This window comes from Silurus aristotelis (genome assembly GCF_946808225.1).
Source record: "Silurus aristotelis genome assembly, chromosome: 27".
NCBI classification, from domain to species: Eukaryota; Metazoa; Chordata; class Actinopteri; order Siluriformes; family Siluridae; genus Silurus; species Silurus aristotelis.
The window spans coordinates 11888649-11911056 of record NC_139600.1 but is presented as its reverse complement, the minus strand read 5'-3'; the positions used below and the strand labels follow the sequence as shown (position 1 = coordinate 11911056).

The 22408-nt window shown below is 35.1% G+C and overlaps 1 protein-coding gene across 1 annotated transcript; it reads left to right on the top strand.

Moving 5' to 3' along the window:
• Positions 1-933: 933 nt before the first annotated feature.
• LOC310721561 (uncharacterized protein) lies at positions 934-22314 on the top strand. Its single transcript, XM_083533345.1, has 14 exons — positions 934-1001; positions 1186-1225; positions 1412-1456; positions 2408-2687; positions 3385-3518; positions 3609-3703; positions 4035-4091; positions 13101-13370; positions 17338-17377; positions 17534-17578; positions 18194-18476; positions 20772-20911; positions 21017-21111; positions 21744-22314. Exons 1-14 carry the CDS (start codon positions 984-986, stop codon positions 21825-21827), a joined length of 1626 nt encoding a protein of 541 aa, XP_083389471.1. The 5' UTR covers positions 934-983; the 3' UTR covers positions 21828-22314.
• Positions 22315-22408: the final 94 nt, after the last annotated feature.

Sequence of the window (22408 nt, the reverse complement as noted above, 5' to 3'; positions counted from 1 at the left end):
CCTAGGATGAGTCGTCGCTGTGCTCTTGGGATAATTTTGGTTGGCCGGCCACTCTTGGGAAGGTTCTCCATTGTTGCCCAGTGTTACTGCCATTTGTGAATAATGTCTCTCACTGTGGTTGGCTGGAGTCCCAAAGCTTTAGAAAAGGCTTTATAACCTTTTCCAGGCTGATAGATTTCAATTACTTTTTTTCTTATTTGTTTCTGAATATCTTTGGATCTCTGCATGATGTCTAGCTTTTAAGGATCTTTTGGTCTACTTCACTTTGTTAGGGATGTCCTATTTAAGACATTTCTTGATTGTGAACAGGTGTGTCAGTAATCAGGCCTGGGTGTAGCTGGAGAAATTTAACTCCGGTGTGAACACTTTTTCACACAGGGCCATATAGTTTTGGATTTAGTTTTCCCTCATAAATAAAAACATTAATTAAAAAACTGCATGTTGTGTTCACTTGTGTTATCATTTAATAAAATTTAAATTAGTTTGGTAAAATTAAATGTTATCCTGTTATCTAATTAATATTTTTGAGGAAAAAATTAATTTCTATAAAAAAAAATTAAGTGCATTTTGACAGTTCACATAGAGAAATTATTGCTATAAATAAAAAACATTTTCTTTAACCAGGATAGTGGATAAAACAGTGTTCATCTCTTGAAGGAGAAACGACAGACCAAAGAGAATGAAATGGTAATTTAGTTATGAATGGTGTTTTAGTTTTAATTAATTTTAGATAATTTGTAACATATTTGTATTAACAGCTTTTGTGAATCAGATATAGATGGCCCAAATGTCATGCTGAATGAAGAATTATTATTATTTTTATTATTAATTATTTGTTTTTCATTGACTACGTAATAGACTGTCGTCTGAGGTAAACCTATTTGCATTAGTCAAACAGACACTGCATTTGCCTTTTAAATGAACTACAAAATAATTTAGCAAAACTTCAAGTTCACAGCACACAGTTTACAAGGGTCAAAAAGATGACTTTCTCAAACAAGGTAAGAAATCTCTTAACTGTGACTTATTTGGCTTAATACATTCTATATTTGCTATATAAAATATATAATTTAAAGTGCACATTAAAAAAGGTGAATTCCACATATTTTTTTCAGATAGGTGTTTTTCTTTATTTTGTAAGGATAATATTGTTAATCATCTAAAGTAAACTTTCTATTTGGGCAGAAAATGAAGAATTCACTGCAACCCATGGTACTTTTTTCAGGTAAATACCACTTTTAAGTATAAAACTGATTTCAATTATAGTTAGAAAAAAACTAGTTAATATTTCATGCAATACACAAACATTGTTTTAATATATTATTTAAAGTATAATAACAGTTCAAAATTACAAATATTTTATAGATTTGTTTTTTTTATATAAATGTATGATTTTAGAATTATTTTTCAGGGTTTTGCATTTTCTCAGTGCAGTGGATTCTCAGCAACCAGCAAGGTAAATATATATGCAAAAAAAAAAAGGAAACTCATATATATATATATATATATATATAAAGCCAAACAACAACAAAGCCAAACATTTCAGACAAATTATGTTCAGTTTCTGCCTCGCACATTGAGCACATTTGTTTAAAATTATTTTTATTATTTTATTACTTGAATACATAAACAACATAGCTAAGGGTATAAAAGAAACTACAGTTATCGTTGTGTTACTGTGGCTACTCTGTACTGGAAACACGATTATTAGTGCGCCGAAATAAGTTCTGTAGTTCTTTTGCACGAGTGAAATCGTGGCCTCTTCCAATTTTAGGTCCCGCAATATGTTTTTTTTTTTGCATTTTAAGCCCAGCTTCAAGAAATTTTTTTGAAAGGAGAAAATACTGTTAATTCTGCATATTGAGGAAGTGAATGATTGAAAGACGGAAGAAATAAAGACATTTCAGTATACTGAAATAAGTAAAAAAAAATTTTATTTATATATTTTTTAACCAAGCAGTCAATTGATTTAAAATGAACGTTAAAAAAAATTGTCAAAATGTAATTCTTTTTTTTTTTGAGAAAGAATGAATATCTTTTTTTTTTTTACTAGAACTGTAAGACTAAGACTAGAACTGTAAGAACTTTTCAGTAAATAATAGTTTTTCCTGGCTCTAAATGAAAAAAAAATTAACCAAGTTAAAAGTATTGTAAAATACTGTAGGTCAGATTTTCCCTTTTTTAATTAGTGTTCATTTGACTATATTAGATTTAATCGAAAAAAATTTTAACTGAATTTGATCAAATAAATATTGTCTTTAAATTAAGCAAAATGCTAAAAGCCAAACTCAGAATATTTCAGATATTCTGTCTCCACTTAAGTTTTTACATTTAAAAAGCAAAAAGGTATATGTTTTACTAGTGGTTTAGACAGTACACATAATACAATGTCTCTTCTCCCATCTAGTCAATTTGGCCTTAGGAGGAATAGCAGCACAATCATCAATGTTCAACAAATTCTATCCTCAACTTGCTATCGATGGAAACACTATATCCAACATGAGTGCCGGATCATGTTCACACACAGATATGGAGAATAACCCATGGTGGAGGGTGGATTTGTTGGCTGTGTATGGCATTGGCAATGTAATCATCACTAACAGAGGCGACTGCTGTCCAGATAGGATAAATGGTGCTGAGATTCACATCGGCAACTCCATAGTCAACAACGGCAACGATAACCCCAGGTAAATATTTTTTTTAACAACTCAAAAAAATTTGGTATGATAAATGTATAGGGGAGTTTTTAATAATTGTTGGCTATATGACTTTGTCATTTGGTAAGACTTCTTTGAATACAACTTGAAGAATATACTTACTGCAAAATCTTTTTAAAAGAGCTGGGGTCCAAACACAGGCTTTGCCATAGGGCACCCCTTGAGCAAACAGTATACATTAAGATAGAAGTACATTTTATATTTAAATAATTGATTCAATGACTATATTACAAAATATTTCAAATTACAATCAATTAGTACATTAAATCAAATCACAAATGTAATTTTGCTGATTTTAAATTTGACTTGGCAACAAAAACAAACAAAACAAATAACAAAATTCATGTAATTTTGACTTCAATGAATGATATCAATGAATGAAAGAACTTTATACCACAATGCTGGTAACAACATAGAAATTATTATTTTCCACCAGTCAAGAGAGATTCTTTACTTATACTAAAAAGTTACACAATATGAAGCGTTTATTTGGGACCAATATGGTTAAAATTTTTGTCATTAGAATATCTTTAGGGTTATATTTTGTCTTAATAGTTTCAGGGGTAAAAACTGAATGTGGTGGGAGATAAATGTTACTTTTATAACTCTCTCTCTCTCTCTCTCTCTCTCTCTCTCTCTCTCTCTCTCTCTCTCTCTCTCTCTCCAGATGTGTTGTTATCACTAGCATCCCTGCTGGGGCCTCTGTAAACTACACCTGTAATATGATTGGTCGTTACGTGAATGTGATAATTCCCAATATAAGCCAAATTCTCTCACTTTGTGAAGTGAAAGTCTTTGAAGGTTACACTTTTGTATTATAACTTCATATCCATCTGAATTTAAAATGTTTCACAGCAGTTGCTAAATATCAACCCTTTTATATTGATTTAGTTGTGCCCGTTTTCAAGAAAGCATTTCTGAAATTAAAACTCAACAGCATTGAGGATCTCCACAACGCTACCATAAGGGACAGCATTCTTCAAAAGGTTTGTATTTGTGTGAATGTACGCTCATTGTCAGTGTTTCAGCTTCTCGCTACATTCATTGGACATTACTGATTATAATCCATCTGTTGCACTGCATACCTTGTTTTCATTCTCTATTAGTAGAAAGAAACTCATGGTTGGCTGGACTACTTCTCAACTTAGCTGTGACCCAACCATATATAGAGATATGCATTCTCCCCTATTTAAGTGTCATTGCTTTGTTGAGGATGGTTAAGCACCTAAATTAAATATTTGTTCATTGGTGTATTAATTGTATATGTTGTTAATGTCTTGCATAGCACATACAGTAATACTACTTTTTTCTCCATAGATTAAATCTGCCAATGTCCAATCACCAATATTTCAACTTCGTTGGACAAAGGAGCCAGTGCTGGATACTGAAACTTAGTGTCTTCTATCATTTCTGCTTCTACTATGACTGTGACTAATAATAATAAAAATAAATCATAATGAAAGGGTTATTAGTTCTTAACACTAGCCACTATGAATAAGGTGCCAATGTTTCTAAATGTCAAAATAATTATAAAGGATCACATTCGGCTGTATAGCACAGCACTTGTAAAGATCCAAAATCCTTAAACCAATTAGCGAAAGTGGGTTTGTTAATTGTGAAAATTTGCTGATAAATAAACAGATTTTATAAAGGGGGCAGAATGATAGTAGTGTTCGAGAAGTCAGGATAAAAAGTAGGACATCTGTAGGACTCACAGTTCAGGAGAAAAGGACCATAGAGTGTAGTGCCCCCATTAGGCCAGTCAGACACATCTCACCTTCCTGTGTACAGGAAGAGATTACTGGTTATTGACCAAGTTTAGTAACATATGACTTGTAATTTTGATTGCATATTTTGTTTTAAGGCAGAAAAAGGAAAAGAAAAAGTAGAATAGGAAAGCACAGCTCATTCTGTGCTGGGAAACCAAAATTACAATACTTATTACAACATTAACCAACAATGAGCCAAAACTATTTTCCTGCAATGATTTAAAAAAAAAAAAACACCTGCAGCAAAACGTTTTTTTAAATTTCTTTCATATAATACTGTGAAGCAGATCCTCAGATATTTCTAGTTAGACAAAGAACATTTGTGTTTAGTGGTATAGCTTATTGTAGGCTCATTTTCCCCCACTTATTACAGTGGCTCTGAACAATTTAGTCTAGAGTAACATTTTCTATTGACTTAAAAAAAAAACAAAAAAAACATTCACACATAAAAAGACAAAGCAGGGGCATGCTGTTATAGTTTTCTTCTTCTTCTTCTTCTTCTTCTTCTTTCGGCTGCTCCCATTAGGGGTCGCCACAGCGGATCGTCCGTCTCCATACCCCCCTGTCCTCTACATCTGCCTCTTTCATCCCAACCACCTGCATGTCTTCCCTCACCACATCCATGAACCTCCTCCTTGGTCTTCCTCTTTTCCTCCTACTATAGTAACATATTGAATAATGTGAAAGTGCTAGTGTAAAGGGTATTTTTTTAAATTATAGGACATCCTGGTTTCTTTTAATACAACAAGACAAACTAGTTTTTATTGTGACTTATGTTAACACTCGTTTCCACAGTTGATTTTCTTGTCATCTTGTCAGTTTTAGTCACGCTTAGTTTTGATTTTCCATGTTCATGTTTCTAGTTATGTTCTATTTTGTTTATAGTGCTTGTGTTTTATGTTTAGACATTCAAAAAATGTTCTGCACTTGAATTTGCTTCTGCTTTTCCTCGTATTATATGACATGACTTCCCTGCAGAGTTGTATTTGCATTTTGCTCTCACAGCAGAAGATCAGTTGATAGCTGCCCAGTTCCAGTGTCTTGGTGTAGTGGCTTGTGAGAAGCATAGTCCCTGTCTATAATACAGACGAAGTTAAAAGTCTTGTGTCATGAATCCTGCCGTAAAATCCTGCGTAGCAGATCATATAATTTGGCAGAACATCAAGTTAAATACTACCTATTTATTAATTCATTGTTTTCAATTATGTAAGATTATCAAATGTGTAAGATCTGGGTGTAGTATATAGAAATACACAGTAGCTAACATCGGTGTTAGAAGTACAAATTTTTCTTTTAAAATAACTCTATGAAAGAATATTGTTATATACTATGTGATGGATGTCTTTAAAATGTTCTTTATCTTAAACTAGGATTGAATAAGTCAATATTAGATTTTATGAAATCACTAGGCCACTTACATTTCTCGGACATATTATTTGGTAGATATATTCAGTAGCCTTGCGGAAAATGTTAGAAATTCTGTGTAATCATAATTGAAAAAAAAACTGCTTTTTACAGATTTACAGTCAGATTTACAATCGTACCTTTACAGATTTAATCACTTTTTTTCATTAATTTAAATCATTAATTTAAAGTGCTGCTTTGCACTACAGTAAAATGACACTGCAACATGATAAATCGTAAATGAACATAAATGCTACATAACAATTGATGCAATGTTAACCAAACAATCGTCTTCTTGAATTTGGGTATGTTTAAAAGCTTGCTTAAAATACAGAAAGTGCTTCGATCAGGGAAAAGGAGGAACTAAAATGCATTTACAGTAAACGTTTCTTCCACCTTAAACACTTATTGGCTTGTGAATTTTAGACTGATAGTTCTCCTTCAGGCAAACAATGTGTATTTATTACAATTTATTTGAGATATTTCATTTGTATGCATTTTTATATAATTTTACACCTCACTGCTTTTCACACCTCCTTATTGGGCTTGTTCAGGGGATTCCTCTTCCATAAATGAGCAATTCATATTATTATTTTCAAAACCCAATCTAACATGAATCGGATGGCTCTATGAAGCATGATGTCTCTATCAATAGCTTAGGTTGTACATGTTGTGTGCAGCCGTTAAATAAGTAGATCAAATGGTCAATTACATAAAAATACATAAAATATCTATTCTATGTCCCTGCTATCAGCGCTATCAGAAAAAAAGGAGCATCTTAGTATGAAATTATGTTGGTAACAGTAAATATCTGGTGAAAGAGAAACTGTCCAGGGCATAGACAATTCTAGAGTCTAGAATTTTTATTACTACGGCCAAATCTTTGGGGGCTTCATTCCAGAAGCTGCAGGTAGAATGAGGAGCAAAAAAAACATATTGTCAACTTTCCAGGTACGTTGTGACAACATGAGGATCAGCTTTCTGGCTTCTCTTGCAATTATTGGGAATTAGTACAATTAGTAAAAGGTGTATGTCTCTGTATTTCTTGTGCACAGTGTTACTTGTCTAAGTCTGGGACAAATTTCCTGAAAGAAACTAAAGCAAGAAAACATTCTGCTTTTTTCCTCTTAAATTTGATGAAAGGCTTATGAACAGCAGATGTCCCCAATTCACCATTTTGTTCCTGATAAACATCAAACCGGTTTGATTCAGTAATGAAGATCACCACATGGGATCAGAAACACATCCAGAATTGTCTGTAGACACAGTTTGCCATGTCATCAAAGTAGGTTAATGCTTTATCATACGAAAAAAAAAATAAAAGATATATGAGAGGCTATTATACAGACTGGTTTCTACTATCAGGGTCTGCCATTTTACGCTAAACTTTGTTCTGTACCACCAGCCTCTTTGGATCAGAGTATGCTGTTTACTAATCTGACATCATATCTTGAAGTCTCTTGATAAAATGGCTTATAATCGCAAAATGAAATACATTAAATCTTTTGATGATAGCATCGTTCCATCTCTTCATGCTGATGAAATAAATGATGGCATGATGGGAATAAAATAAAACATAACCAAAAACTCTTGAAAAAGAATCATTCTTGCTCATGTAAACAACAACTGAGTATGGAAATCTCAATTAACCTTATAAAATAATAGAATAATAAATTATCGATTAAACTATAAAAGGTTACCGAAATAAGCGAGCATTTAAGTGCACAAGCGCCATCTAGTGGAAACAGACTTAAACTTACAGCTGCACCTATTTCTTTCTTTGGTTAAAAGAAAGCAATAAATTTAATGGATTTATTTAAGCTCTTACCCTCCTACACTAATACTTGATAATTAATAATTAACACAAACATAATTATTTCATTTGGAAATAATTATTTTAGATAAAATACATAAATAGATCTGTTTAAAACAACAACAATTTTGAATTAAATATCAAAATTGACTGCTCAATTAACATGAAATAAACTTTCTTTCGGCTTCTCCCGTTAGGGGTCGCCACAGCGGACCATCCGCATGTTTGATTTGGCACATGTTTTACGCTGGATGCCCTTCCTAACGCAACCCTCCCCATTTATTCGGGCTTGGGACTGGCACTAAGGCTTGTGCAACCCTAATGGCTGGGGTCGGTTCCCTGACCGGGGATCGCACCCGGGCCGCAGCGGTGAGAGGGCCGCATTCTAACCACTAGACCACCAGGGAACCTGCTCCATTAACATAAAATAAACATTTAAAAAAACTGGTGAATAATGGTTTAATAATAACTTCACTTGTTTGGCCCTAAAATAATTAACAAAAATTTTTAACTATCTGGTTTGAACGGAATTTAGGAATCTAATATCAGGATCTGGAGTTCCCCTTCAGGAACTTGAGCTGCGTCAACAATGCTTTGGGAACGCTTCCACGTTGTCCTGTACTCATTGTTCCCAAAAAGGAGGGAGGGTTGAGTCCTATTTTGGATTCACGTCACTGAACTGCTTACTTTTAAGACTCAGGTTCAGGATGCTGACCCTGAACCAGGTCATGTTTTAAATCAGGTCCGAGGACTGGTTTGCCACGATAGATCTGAAGGATGCGTACTTTCATTTATCCATCCTTCCATCTCAAAGGAAGTTCCTGATGTTCGCTTTCGGGGCCAAAGCTTACCAATATTGGGTCCTTCCGTTTGGACTTGCCCTCTCACCTCGCACCAACTTAACAAAGTGTGTTGAAGCGGCTATGATACCTCTTGGGCTTCAGGGTGTCATGTTCTAAATCAGTGGTCCCCAACCCCCAGGCCGCAGACCGGCACCGGTCCATGGCTTAATTGGTACAGGGCCGCACAGAAAGAATACATAACTTACATTATTTCCGTTTTATTTATTATCTGATTCTGAACAATGCTTTTTTTTTTTTTAATTACCGGGTTCTCTCCAACACATCTGTCTATGACTGACTCTTGATGCATGTCAAGATGCTTCAGTCACATGTCTTACCTACACCCTCTAACTTCTTAAAGGGGCTCTGGCCGCTAACACATAATACATTACCGCTATATTGAAACCCTCAAACTAGCAAAATAAACAAAAAACAACACCGTGGATTCACGATTATTATTATATTTAGAAAATACCAGTTTTTATGCCGGTCGTATCATTTTATTTTGTTGTATTTATCCGCCACACCTTAAAGGGCGGTCTGTGAGAATCATGTCTAACATTAAACCAGTCCGTGGCGCAAAAAAGTTTGGGTACCATTATTCTAAATTATATCGACGATTGGTTGATATTGGCTCAATCGGAGCAATTGGCGGTCTGGCATCGAGATTCGTTCTCGCTCATATGAAGGAGTTGGGGTAATGGCTGAACGCCAAAAAGAGTGTGCTTTCTTCATTACAGAGAACCACTTACTTAGGCGTAGTGTAGGATTCGACCCTCATGCAGGCGCAGTTGTCTCCTGTTCGAATCTCGTTCATCCTAACAGCCACCAGGAGAGTGAAAAAAGGCCAGTCACTCACTGTAAAGCAGTTCCCAAGACTGCTGGTGTTGATGGCAGCAGTGTCCAATGTGGTTCCACTTTGCCTCCTGCACATGAGACCCATTCAGTGGTGGCTCAGGTCCTGTGGATTCTCCCAGGAAGGCAATTCACTCTGCACGATCCAGGTCACGCAGCAAGCCCTATGTGCCTTGGATCTGTGAAGAGATCCTGAGTTCCTGTGTCCATGCTGGAAGTTCCATGTCGCTTTAACCTCTCACGAGGTGGGGGCGGTCATGAGTGGCTGCAGTGCCTTCCTCAACCCTAAATCAGTGTATGTTCCCAAGGTACCCTCAGTCATCCCATGACCTTTAATGCTCCAGGCATTCTTCTTTCCACCTTTTCAGTCCCCAGACCAGGAGAAGCTTAACCGACTGCACCCACTGCGAGCATTGGATATATACAGTACAGACCAAAAGTTTGGACACACCTTCTCATTCAAAGAGTTTTCTTTATTTTCATGACTATAAAAATTGTAGATTCACACTGAAGGCATCAAAACTATGAATTAACACATGTGGAATTATATATGGAATTATATATATAACAAAAGTGTGAAACAACCCAAAAATGTCATTTATGCCACCTTTCAAAATGCCACCTTTTGCTTTGATTACTGCTTTGTACACTCTTGGCATTCTCTTGATGAGCTTCAAGAGGTAGTCACCTGAAATGGTCTTCCAACAGTCTTGAAGGAGTTCCCTGAGAGATGCTTGGCACTTGTTGGCCCTTTTGCCTTCACTCTGCGGTCCAGCTCACCCCTAAACCATCTCGATTGGGTTCAGGTCCGGTGACTGTGGAGGCCAGGTCATCTGGCACCCCATCACTCTCCTTCTTGGTCAAATAGCCCTTGATGCCTTCAGTGTGACTCTACAATTTTCATAGTCATGAAAATAAAGAAAACTCTTTGAATGAGAAGGTGTGTCCAAACTTTTGGTCTGTACTGTATATACGTCCACAGAATGGAACTGTTTAGGAAGTCGGAGCAGCTGTTCATCTGCTATGGCCCTCCGAGGGGAGGTTTCCCTGCGAACAAGCAGACGCTCAGCAGATGGATTACGGTTGCTATTTCATCCTTTATGAGTCCTCTGGTCTATCTGCTCCTTTCAGGGTCAGAGCGTTGTTGTCGCAGCTTGAGTTCCTGAAGGGGAGCGTCTCCAGTTTACTTATGTAACAATAGTTCCCTGAGGGAAGGAGACGCTGCATCTCCATGCCACACTGCTGGCATCCCTGAAGCGCTTCCTTCCCTTTTCAGAAGCTGGCGCTGGTTTCACTCCATGTGCTTTTATAGCTTCCTGGTCGTGATGTCACCCCCCCCGGTGATGCTGTGCTATGCAGAACCTGTAGACGGTTTCTGTCTATATTTCTGGTTTTATGATTTTTCTTACTGTGTTCACTATTTTTCCCACAAGATGTCGCCAGGGTGTTTCAGAGTCTTTTGTTAGTGCCTACATTTTAATATATATCTTGTTAGGTCTGAGTTTAAGTGCCCCCTTTGTCCCCATTTGTTTGCTTGTTCGTTTTAGTATTATGTGGGCTGTTACCAGATTTTTGGTTTTCCTGAGAGACTTTGTATAAGATTTTTCCTTAGATTTTGGTATTTATTTTTGATAGTCTAATTTTTTGGATTCTAAAATAAAAACATGCATTTGGGTTCACATACCTTCCTGTGACAGACTGTAAGTATAGTGTCAATACCAACAAAAGTATAAAAACAACAGAACTTCACACACATGCACATCCACAACCAACAACAACCAAAAAGATTTCTGAAATTCTCTAATCTCTGAAGCCAGATTATTTACTACTCCTAATAAGTGCCAAATCATCCATTGGTGCCCCGCTGCATTAGGCAAAATGGCAACGCAATCCTCTTCCCCAAGCCCAGACAAGACTAGATTCTATGATCCAGTTCTGTACTCTCCCTGGAAATATTGCATAAGCATAATTTGTCATACAATATATATATATATATATATATCAGTCTATGTTACAATATGTTATAATATGATTGTATGTACGGTAGAACTGTAAGTTCTATGTGTGTGACATCATTGGGAAGAGGGAAGAGTTTAGAAAAAGCTGTGTGCCTGAGATTCCTTTTTTTTAAATGAAAGAGACTGAGTTAAGTTTCCTTTTAAAGCAATTAAAGAAGAAGAGTGCCGATCATGGAGGGTGCATCCGGATTGAGGCCGCCAGTGAATTTTGAGCAGAACGCAACGTGCATGGAGTTTTAAAAAAAAACGTTGTCCAGAAATTAGAACTCAAGCGAAATGATTGATAAATACGGCACTGTTTTGAAAGTGCTGGAAGACACGTGTATTTTTGAATCGGCTAGAGTCTCTCTGAATAGAGACAGAATTGTTTGTGGCGTACTGAACTTAGAGGTGAGGGATTGTCTTTTAAGTCGCACCTGACAATTGAGAAATGCGTAAGGATATGTAGAGCATCAAAAGTGTCAAAAGAGAATATGATAAACATTAAGAGACAAAAAAGCTGAGGAAGTGCATGCAAACTCCTGGAACTAGCTGTAAACATAATGAGCATAAAAAAAACAAAAAAAAAACAGAGTTGCCCTGCTTATGGAAAGCAGTGCCAAAAATGTGGCAGGCTGAACCATTTTGCACCCACATGCAAAACAAAAGAGACTAAGAGAAAAATACACTGTGTAGCAGAAATGGAGGAGGAACTGTTTGAGTAAATCCTAAGCCTTAATTCACAAACGAGGGAGGACAAGTGGGAAAAACAACTGTTTGCAACCATGCTGAAAGGAGAAAGACTTTTCAAGATTTCAACTACACCAGTTGTAACGTAAATCCTATTCAGCTGTTACACACGGATAATGTGATGGAAAAGACTTAATAGAGGCTGGCCATGTATAATAATAAAAGCACCCTGAAAATGCAGAATAAAAATAAGAAACCCAAGAAAGAAAAAACTCTACCGGCTGGAAGTTATTGTAGTGGATGAAAGCGAGTCAATGCCTCTGCTAGGAAACAAGGCCATGCAAGCAATGGATCTGGTAAGAATACAACATGAAAATATTATGGCAATTGATTAAATTGTTACCACAGGTAGACACAAAGAAAAGTGTACACAAGAGTGACATGCATAGGGAGTATGCTGATGTATTTGAAGGAGACTGATGGTTGGAGGGATAATATAACCTAGAAGTGGATCTTTCAGTTAAACTGGTGATGCTTACAAAGTGAAGAGATCATTTTCAAAGGATGAAACATTTTAGTTGTTGCAGAAAGTGATAGCCCAGGGATGGCTAGAGGAGAAAACTCTAAGAAGAGTAAGTAAGAGAAGAGCTCAGTGTGCAAGATGGAGTGATTTTTAAAGGAGAAAAAGCTCTAATACCAGCAAAGCTGAGAACAGAGTTCATGGATAAAATTCATGTGTCACACCTAGGCATTGAAAGCTGCTTACGCAGAGCAAGAGACTGTGTATAACAGCCTGGAATGAGTGCAGCTATTAGAGCATACGTCGGGAAATGTGCTGTTTGCAGAACTGTGGATGTACGACAGCAGAAAGGGACAATATGTGCACATGACATTCCTTTGAGGCCTTGGGCAAAAGTGGAAATAGCTTTAATTTTATTTAACAGCAGAGCATATCTCATTACAGTTAACTATTTCTCCAACTTCTGGGAAATTGATTGTCTCCCTGATACCAGCTCAAGCACATTGATACACAAGTTAAAGGCCAGTTTTGCACGACACGGGACACAGTAATCTCCGATAATGAGCCACAGTACAGCTCTCAGGAATTCAATCAGTTCAGCACAGTTCGGGAATTCAGGCATGTGACATCATCTCCAGCATACCCGCAAAGCAACGGCAAAGCCAAGTCTGCAGAAAAATTGGCCAAACAGCTCATGGGAAAGGAAAAAATAGCAAAGACTGATCCATACCTGGCTATTCTAGAGCACAGGGATTTAATGCCAGTCCTGCCCAAAGAATCATGAGCAGGAGAACTGAAACATTATTGCCGACACATAACAGCCTTTCGTTAAGCCAGCTGTACAGAGCATGCTGTAAAAGACGACCAACGCAAACAGGCCTAATACTACAACAGAGAAGCGAAAGATCTTCAAGCTCTGCAGGAGGGAGAACATGTAAGAGTTCAGTAGGACATGAAACACAGAGCACACTGGATGCTGGCAAAGGTTGAAAGAATAGCCAACAACAGATCATACACTGTCAAGCTGCAAAATGGAACTGTTGTACGGAGAAATCGGAAACATCTCAGGACTGTGCCTGGAGGACTACAGAGGGCAGACTTAAACACAAGTGTCAAGTTTGATCAAGTCAAATCAAGTTTATTTCTAATCAGATCAGAGTAATCAGACTAAATCTAATATTGATCAGACTAATCAGAAGATTCCTACAGATGAGGGACATTTAAAGACAGTACAAGAGTCATGCACAACACACAATTCAGATGCTGGCGAAAGCGTCGTGACAACTAGACGCGGCAGACTAGTCATGAAACCGACACACTTGAAAGACTTTGTTTAAATATTGTATTGTTCTTAAGACACAGAACAGATGCTTTGAGTATACAGTGTTATGTCATTGTTCAAAGTTTCATTGCAAACAGTGTATATAATGCAGTGTTTGCAGGAGTTTGCATTGTTAAAATTTTATTAAAAAAGGAAAAAGTTACAATATGTTATATAGGGTCAGCAAGATGTAAAAGAACATGTATAGTAGAATTGTGTGTGATATCATAAAACAGTCTAAACAATATCTTCAAGTTGTTCTTTTAAAATGCATATTTAGTTTATTGTTGATTACAGTGGCTAGAGGGAGTGCAGGAACAGTAACAATTTAATTCAGAACTCAGAATTAAAATGGTAAATATAATAGGACTAGAGGTATCGTTATTACTTTTGTTATAACTTCTAATGATCAAGTCCAAAACTGAATGACAAACAGATTAAAAGAACACAACAGGGAAGACACAAGACAACTCTTCAAGGGTGACAGGAAAACTATACATACACAGACAAGAGTATGTTGGCAGTGCCCATGAAATGAACATAAGAAAAAGAGACTACTCTAGGTTGTATTTCTTTTAAGTACCTAACCTAAAAAACAGCAAACAAGCTAGCTGACTGCACCAGGCTATGCTAGCAAAAATACAAGGGCACCTGTCTTCTTACTCTTAATAGGGTGTCTAGAGATGGTAAAATGTTAGTGTGCACATGTAACCCCTCTTGGTTCTCATGTCAGATTCTCCCTAAAAAAGACCACCTCCACACCATTTTTAAAGTTCATCCATGCGTTGTGTTTACATTCACCTCAAAAGTTCAGCTGTAACTGAAAATAAAAAAAAAAAAAAAAAACTGGAGTTAGCACAGTGTCACTTTGGCTACTCACTCTGTACTGGAAATAAGATTTGTAGTGTGTTGTTTGGCACATGCATAAAATCGCCACCTGGTCATCACCAACGCTAGCAGTATGAATTCTTTACCGTTTTATGTACAGCTTCAAGAATTTCTCTTAAAAGTATTTGTTAAAGTATCCTGGAAAAAGTAGAACAGTTAAGTATAAAATATATCCAGAAAATGTATTATTTACTGTAAAACACACATTTGTATATGTTTTATTTTTTTATATTATAAAATATTATTTTATATTTTATTTAACCAAGTAGGCATTTTATTTAAAATTGTTTTAATATTGTTAACTGTTGATGATCACTAATGTTAATAATAATAATAAACTGTATTAATAAAAAATGACAAGCACTTTTATGTTTTGCATTTCCTCCCCCCCTAACTGTACTGAAATGAAACTATTCCGTGACTTAAAATCCAAGATACGTAATAAACCGTGAATTTTGTATACTGTTACACCTCTGCATCCATACATCATCTTTTACTTTTCTGACTTTCTTCTTTCAGGAAATTATGAAACAATCATGCACATACTGTACACCACAATATATATTTGGCAGTAATGCTGTGAAGAAGATACATACTACTTGGAAAAACAAGCAATAATAACCACGCTGATAAAATTAACAGTATTTACTATAGACTTACTGCATAAACTCTTCTTAACCTTAAAGTTTTTTTGGTTTTTTTTGGGGGGGGCTAAATAAATGTGGCAAAGAGGGTGTGTCAAGTGACAGCCTCTCTCTCTCTCTTTAACACATCAACACACACAAACACAGGCTTCTGTAAAAGTGTTTTGCATATATTTTGTGTTTGCTCAAAGCACCCAAAGTATCTGACATTTGCTTATCTAAATAGGTTTACCGGCAACATTATTAAGAACACCATACTAATAATATACTCTCAAAACAGCGCTTTTGCATGGGATGGATTCCCCTGCAAAGGTCCTTAAAAATGTTATGGTGTTAACATTTTTCACCCTAGTATCTACATTTTATTATCGAAATAAAATTATTTGAATCAGGCCATGCTTTTCCAGTTTCAGTGAGTTCATGTACACCATAAACGTCTGTTCCTGGCTGTCAGTCAGGAATTTGCTTGTTGTCATTTGTTTTGACACATTGCATGTTTTAAGATACATTTCTTCTTACCACCGTTGTAAAGAATGATCACCACCACAGCCTTTTTGTTAAGTTGAAAAAGTCTAGCTAATGCTTTTCTCAATAAAGTAAACCGTAAACAGTTGGTTAGTAAAGTTTTTACTAAAAGAATATTCTAAAACCAGCACATATAGCACCAAACACCATATCAACATTACTGAAATTACATTTATCACCATTCTGATTAGTGATGTAAATCATAACTGTTTTCTTTTTTTCTTCATCTGCATGTTTGATGTATTGTGCTGCTACAACATGAATGAGCTTAGTTTTTTTTTTTACACTATATCCTGCAAACACATTTAAGATCTGGTACTGCAGGAGCTTTGAATAGCCTAATGCAAAATTCATGCAAAATACTGTTTTTTCCATAAACAAATTTGTAAAGAAAGACACAACCTTTGGAACTGGATTCAGGCACTTTACACAGTGTTAAAGCAAAAGCGAGTAAAAAAAAAAAAAATTGCAATGTATTGTTTTCTTGTGCTAATGAATATTACTGACACATGAATAATATCCTGCATGAATATTATACTGTTGTCTCATTAACTTTTTAAAGAGCATTTTTACCCAACATCTGCACATGTTGATAGATCTAGTTGAAATGTTATCAATATTTGTCCAATTTCTGATACTGTATATTGCAGACTGATACTGTACTGTAATGTTTTGCTTTTGCACAACACATTTGCAGGACAGTTTTCATAAATTTATTCATGAATCCATTGTCATTCTGGATAAAGCCTGATAGAGTTAGACCTTAATGTCCCACTTAATCTTTCCATTGTTTTCTTTTATGTTAAGATGATTGGACCTTATAATGTAATACATGTTTCAAGATTTGTTGTTTTAAAACCAAATGCTGCTGTTGGAACCAATTATTTTTCGTAGATACATTTCCATTATTTTCTATATTTTTTGTTTTCTAAATGAGAATTAAATATATATAAAAATAAATCGGACAAAGCCCTACCTTGTATTATGTATTTCTATAAATGTAAACCTTTTGCTTAATATTTTTTTCACTTTATTTACAGACTGTCCTCTAAGGTAAACCTATTTGCATTTAAAACACGCAATGTGCATTTGCCTTTTAAACAAATTAGAAAATAATTTACCAAAACCTTAAGTGGACACCTTAGAGTTTACAATTGTCAAAAAGGTGACGATCTGATCTATGGTAAGGTAAGTTTAGTAATCTCGCTAATCTGGGTCCTTATTTAAATGAACATATTATACAGTATATTTGCTACATAAAGCAATTTCTAAAATTGTATGCGAATTTTCTTTACCTCACTTGAGTATTATTGCATAAATAATCTAAGTTTGGTTTCTTTCTATTTGAATAGAAAATGGAGAATACACAAAGAACCATGTGTCTTACTTTAGGTAAACAACTGTTCAATGTATATTTAATCCAAGAATGATTTATCTTGTAAAATGTTATAATATTTAAACATTATTTTTTTTTAACTGAACTTAAATATTATTCCTATGATGTCAGTCCTATTTCTATATATATTTAGCTCATATATTTTTGCACAGGGATATGTATGTTCTCATTGCAGTGGATACTCACACATCAGCAAGGTAATAGCATGCACGCACACACACACACACACACGCACACACACACACACACACACACACACACAAACACACACACAGATTATAGAGTATACACTGGGATCTATAGTCTGAGAGCACCTAGTAATTCAGAATTTTTTTTTTTGTTTAAATCATTAAAAAATTAAAAGGATTTTTAATTTAAAAATATATTAAAACAAAAAAAATATGGAGAATATGGTAAATATGGTGAATAAATAATATTTACAATTTTGCGCTGTTTCTAGCAAAACTGTTGCTTGTCAAGTGATTTTTCTATATTTTTCATCTTATACATAAGGTCTGATTTTCCTGATGCATAATTCCTCTTAAACATATGTTCAGGCAAGACACCAAAGAGCCTACTCTAAAAGATTTTGTCTATGCCAGCTTGGGTGCACATTGTCATTAAAGAAAATATGGACATACCGAATAATTGGTTAGAAAAATATATGTTTTAGAAATGTTTTAATGAACATAGTTGCCTGAAATAAAAATTTTAAAAATTATAGAAGCAGTTTTTAAATAGTGAAGTCAAACATTCGGACCCCACTGTGTATGTTTTAATTGTTTGTTTAAATGTTCTTGTCTCCTCTCCAGTCAATGTCGCCTTAAATGGAAGAGCAGCACAGTCTTCATTTTACAAAATCAACTTCAATCCTTACTCTGTTATTGATGGCAGCAAAGAAACTCACTTGTATTCCTACCATTGTTCTGCAACAAATGCTCAGTATAACCCATGGTGGAGGGTGGATTTGTTGGGAATTTATAACATTAGCAATGTAATCATCACTGGCAGAAGTGACTGCTGTACACAAGAGATAATTGGTGGTGAGATTTGCATTGGCAGCTCCATAGTCAACAATGGCAACAATAACCCTAGGTACATTTTTCTTACTACATTATATATATATATACACACATACTTACATACATACAGTATATACAGTGGAGGAAATAATTATTTGATCCCCCTCTGAGTTTTTCCCTTTACAAAGAAATGAACAGTCTAGAATTTCTATAGTACAGTACATTAAAAAAGAAATCCGGAAAAAAGAAAGGTTGTATATTAATTTGTATTTGCTCAGATGAAATATGCATTTGATCCCGTACCAACACCTGTTACAGAAGCAACCTCTTCTATTCAAATCTCTCCACCACAATGGGCAAGAACAAAGAGCTGTCAAAGGACATCAGGGACAAGATTGTAGACCTGCACAAGGCTGGAATGGGCTACAGGACCATCAGCAAGAAGCTTGTTGAGAAAGAAAACCTTTGGTAACACACCTAGGTCCCGCTGCTCAAGAATGCACATGAACAGGCCTGTCTGAAGTTTGCCAATGAACACCTGAATGATTCAGTGAATGATTAGGAATGTGGTCAGATGAGACCAAAATTAAGCTCTCTTGCATCAAGTTGACTCGCAGTGTTTGGAGGCAAATAAATGCAGAATATGACCCCAAAAGCACCATCCCCACTGTCAAAAAATGGGGTACAGGAAGGCTAAGGGTACAGGAAAACTTTTCCACATGAACAGGGCTTTGCAATCTTGGGTGAAAACCTCTTGGCCAGATCACTGAACATGGGTCATGGATGGGTTTTCCAGCATGACAATGACCAAAAACATAGAGCCAAAGCAACAATCTAATAGTCTTGTAGCCCATTCCAGCCTTGTGCAGGTCTACAATCTTGTTTCTGACATCCTTTGACAGCTCTTTGGTCTTTTCCATGGTGGTAGAGAGGTTTGAATGGAAGAGAATAATTTTGTGACAGGTGTTTTTTGTACACATAATAAGTCCATATTGGAAATTATTTCCTGAAGGGACAGGATTAAATTGGATCTGTGGGAGTCAGACTTCTTGCTGGTTGGTACAAGATCAAATATTGATTTCACTTGATCAAATACTAATTCATCTCTAACCTTTCTTTAATGTGTTTTTCTGGATTATTGTTTTGTCTCTGTTAAAAAGACCCAACACTAAAAATTCTAGATTCTTTATTTCTTTGTAAGGGGATCAAATAATTTTTCCTCCAGTATATATATAACTTTATAATTTATATGTTAATGTATTAGAATGGTTTTAAATGACAGAAATCAATGCTGTAAATTGTCACTCATGAGTTTAGTGTGTGATTATTTTTTCAGTCTTGTATACTTTTCATTATTTTATACTTTCCTAATGCATTATAGCAAACATTTAATTTCACACTTTTTTAACTCATTTGATCTGGGCACTCTATGTATGTACTTATTTGAATATGTTATTCCTATAAATATACAGGGATATAGTAACACATTTTTTTTCTTACTTTTTTTACCTTTGTACATTAATACTGAAGGTAAACTATTAAAGAAGACATATGAAATTATGTATTAATTAAAAATGCAGAATACAACACAGAATATGTAAAGCACACTGCCAGTGTAACACCAGATTCTGTGACCATCGTATGTTGTGACTATAGAGGGCGCTGCTGCTAAAATACAGCTTAAAATAAATCATCTACACAAGTTCGCTACACATGTTGCTGACATAAAGGGTGAATGGACGGTTCCTTAATGATAAGTTCCTTCTTAGGACACATTTTACCAGAATAGCTACCACAGCATTTTGCAGTGACATGCCATCCCATCTGGTTTGCACTTAGTGGGGCCATAATTTGTTTTTTAAAAGAACAATGACCACAAGCACACCTCTGTTATGTAAGGGCCATTTGTTCAAGAAGGAGATTGATGGAGTGGCGTATTAAATGGCCTGGCCTCCACAATCACCCAGTCTTAATCCAATTGAGTTGGTTTGGGATGAGTTGAACCAGAGATAGGAGAGAAAGCAGCTAACAAGCATTAAACACCTCTGGAAAAATTTAAAGATTATTGGAAAATCAATTCAGGTGACTACCTCTTTAGGCTGGATAAGAGAAAACCAAGAGTGTGCAAAGCTCTCATCAAAGCAAATAATGGCTACTTTAAAGAACTAAAAATATGAAACTTTTCCTGGGAAATTAACATGCTTTCGTTAACTACATAATGGCATACATGATCTTTTACAATTTGGATGTCTTCAGTATTCATTTACAATATATAAAAATAAATCTCTAAAGGAGGTGTATACAAACTTATATAAACAAATATATATATATATATTAATCTTTCATATTCTTTTTCTCTATTCTGCAGATGTGGTGTTATCTCTAGCATTATTTCTAGTGCTCCTGTAAGTTACACCTGCAATATGTTGGGTCGTTATGTAAACGTCATCATTCCAAATCTTTACCGCCATCTTGTGCTCTGCGAAGTGGAAGTCTTTGGGGTTCTAGGTTACACTTTATAATCAACTCACAAATTCAGTAATTTTGGTCAAAATAAGTTTTACGACAGATGTTTACAAACACAACTTTCACAAACATTGTTTACTTTTTTAGTGGCGCCTGTTACAAGGAGGGCATTTCTGAAATTAAGGTTTAAAAGCAGTGAAGATCTCCAGAACCCAACCATGAAGGATAAAGTTCTTCAACAGGTGTGTGATTGAGAGATTTTTTCTGTTTTATACCACCGTGTCATAATTTGTTTTTACAAAAATCAAGCCGAAATGGAAACCATGTATAAAACATGAAGTAGCACGTAAAACTATTTTCAGCAGCAATACCTTAAAGTAATTTTGTTCTGTATTCTGTATGCAACAGTTGCTGCTCTGAGATCTTTATTGAAGTCTTTTCTCCGTGCATTTTTGTTATTACACACTTAAATGCTCCAGAACAGCAGAACTGCTTATTATAAATATAATTCAAAAAGATTATTTCTTTTTCACATGACTGTATATGATCATTTTCCTTATGACTTCTTCTCTGTGCGCAGTAACCCACCTTTCGTATGTATTTATTGCCAAAAAGCTCTACTTTGCTAACCACTGAACCTGATCCCTTTTGAAGTTCCAGTAGTGTATGAGAAATTAGAGATACTACAATCATTTAAATTATAATTTTTCCTATTAATCCACACACAGAACCCCATAATGACAAGTGTAAACAGAATTCTAGAAATGTTTGCAAAAGAATGAAAAAGGAAAAAATAAAGTATGGTCACTGTGAAATATGTTATACACTATAAATAAAATATTGCATAACAACTAATTGTAATTTTTCTCTATAGATGAAATCCACTTATGTCCATTTGCCAATATTTCAGCTCCGTTGGACAAAGGAAACAAAACTGGAAACTAGAAATAAAAAATAATCAAGAAATATTAAAAGAATGCTTCTGGCAGTTCTAATAGATACTGCTGATATTCCTAATTCTCTTCATCGATCTCATATGATTACATTACAGCACATAAACATGACAAGAACAACAGAAACTTAACAAAGAGGTGTGTGACATGATGTGCATCAGTCTTGGCATAAGAGTGACATATTATAAAGCTTATTTGGCATACAATGTCCTGTAAATGGCTTAATATTATTGAAAGGATCATTTATTTGAATAGGTAAATAAATATAAGTTGAAGCCTTGCATCAGATAAGAAAAAAGGCAACAACACTGTGCAATAGTTTGTATTAAATGCACAAATTATTTTTTGATAGGTCTTCGAAATTTGCAGAATATTGGTTTGAGGGCTGGCAGATTAGCTGATTTATTTGTTTATTGGTTAATTATTTTTAATGAGTGAAACAATGAGTGTGTTAACAGTATGGAAGATCATCATATGTGAGGTTTGGTTTAGCAGTTGTAACTATTAGACCCAGAAAATATACCGGTGTGTGTATGTGTATATATATATATATATATATATATATATATATATATATATATATATA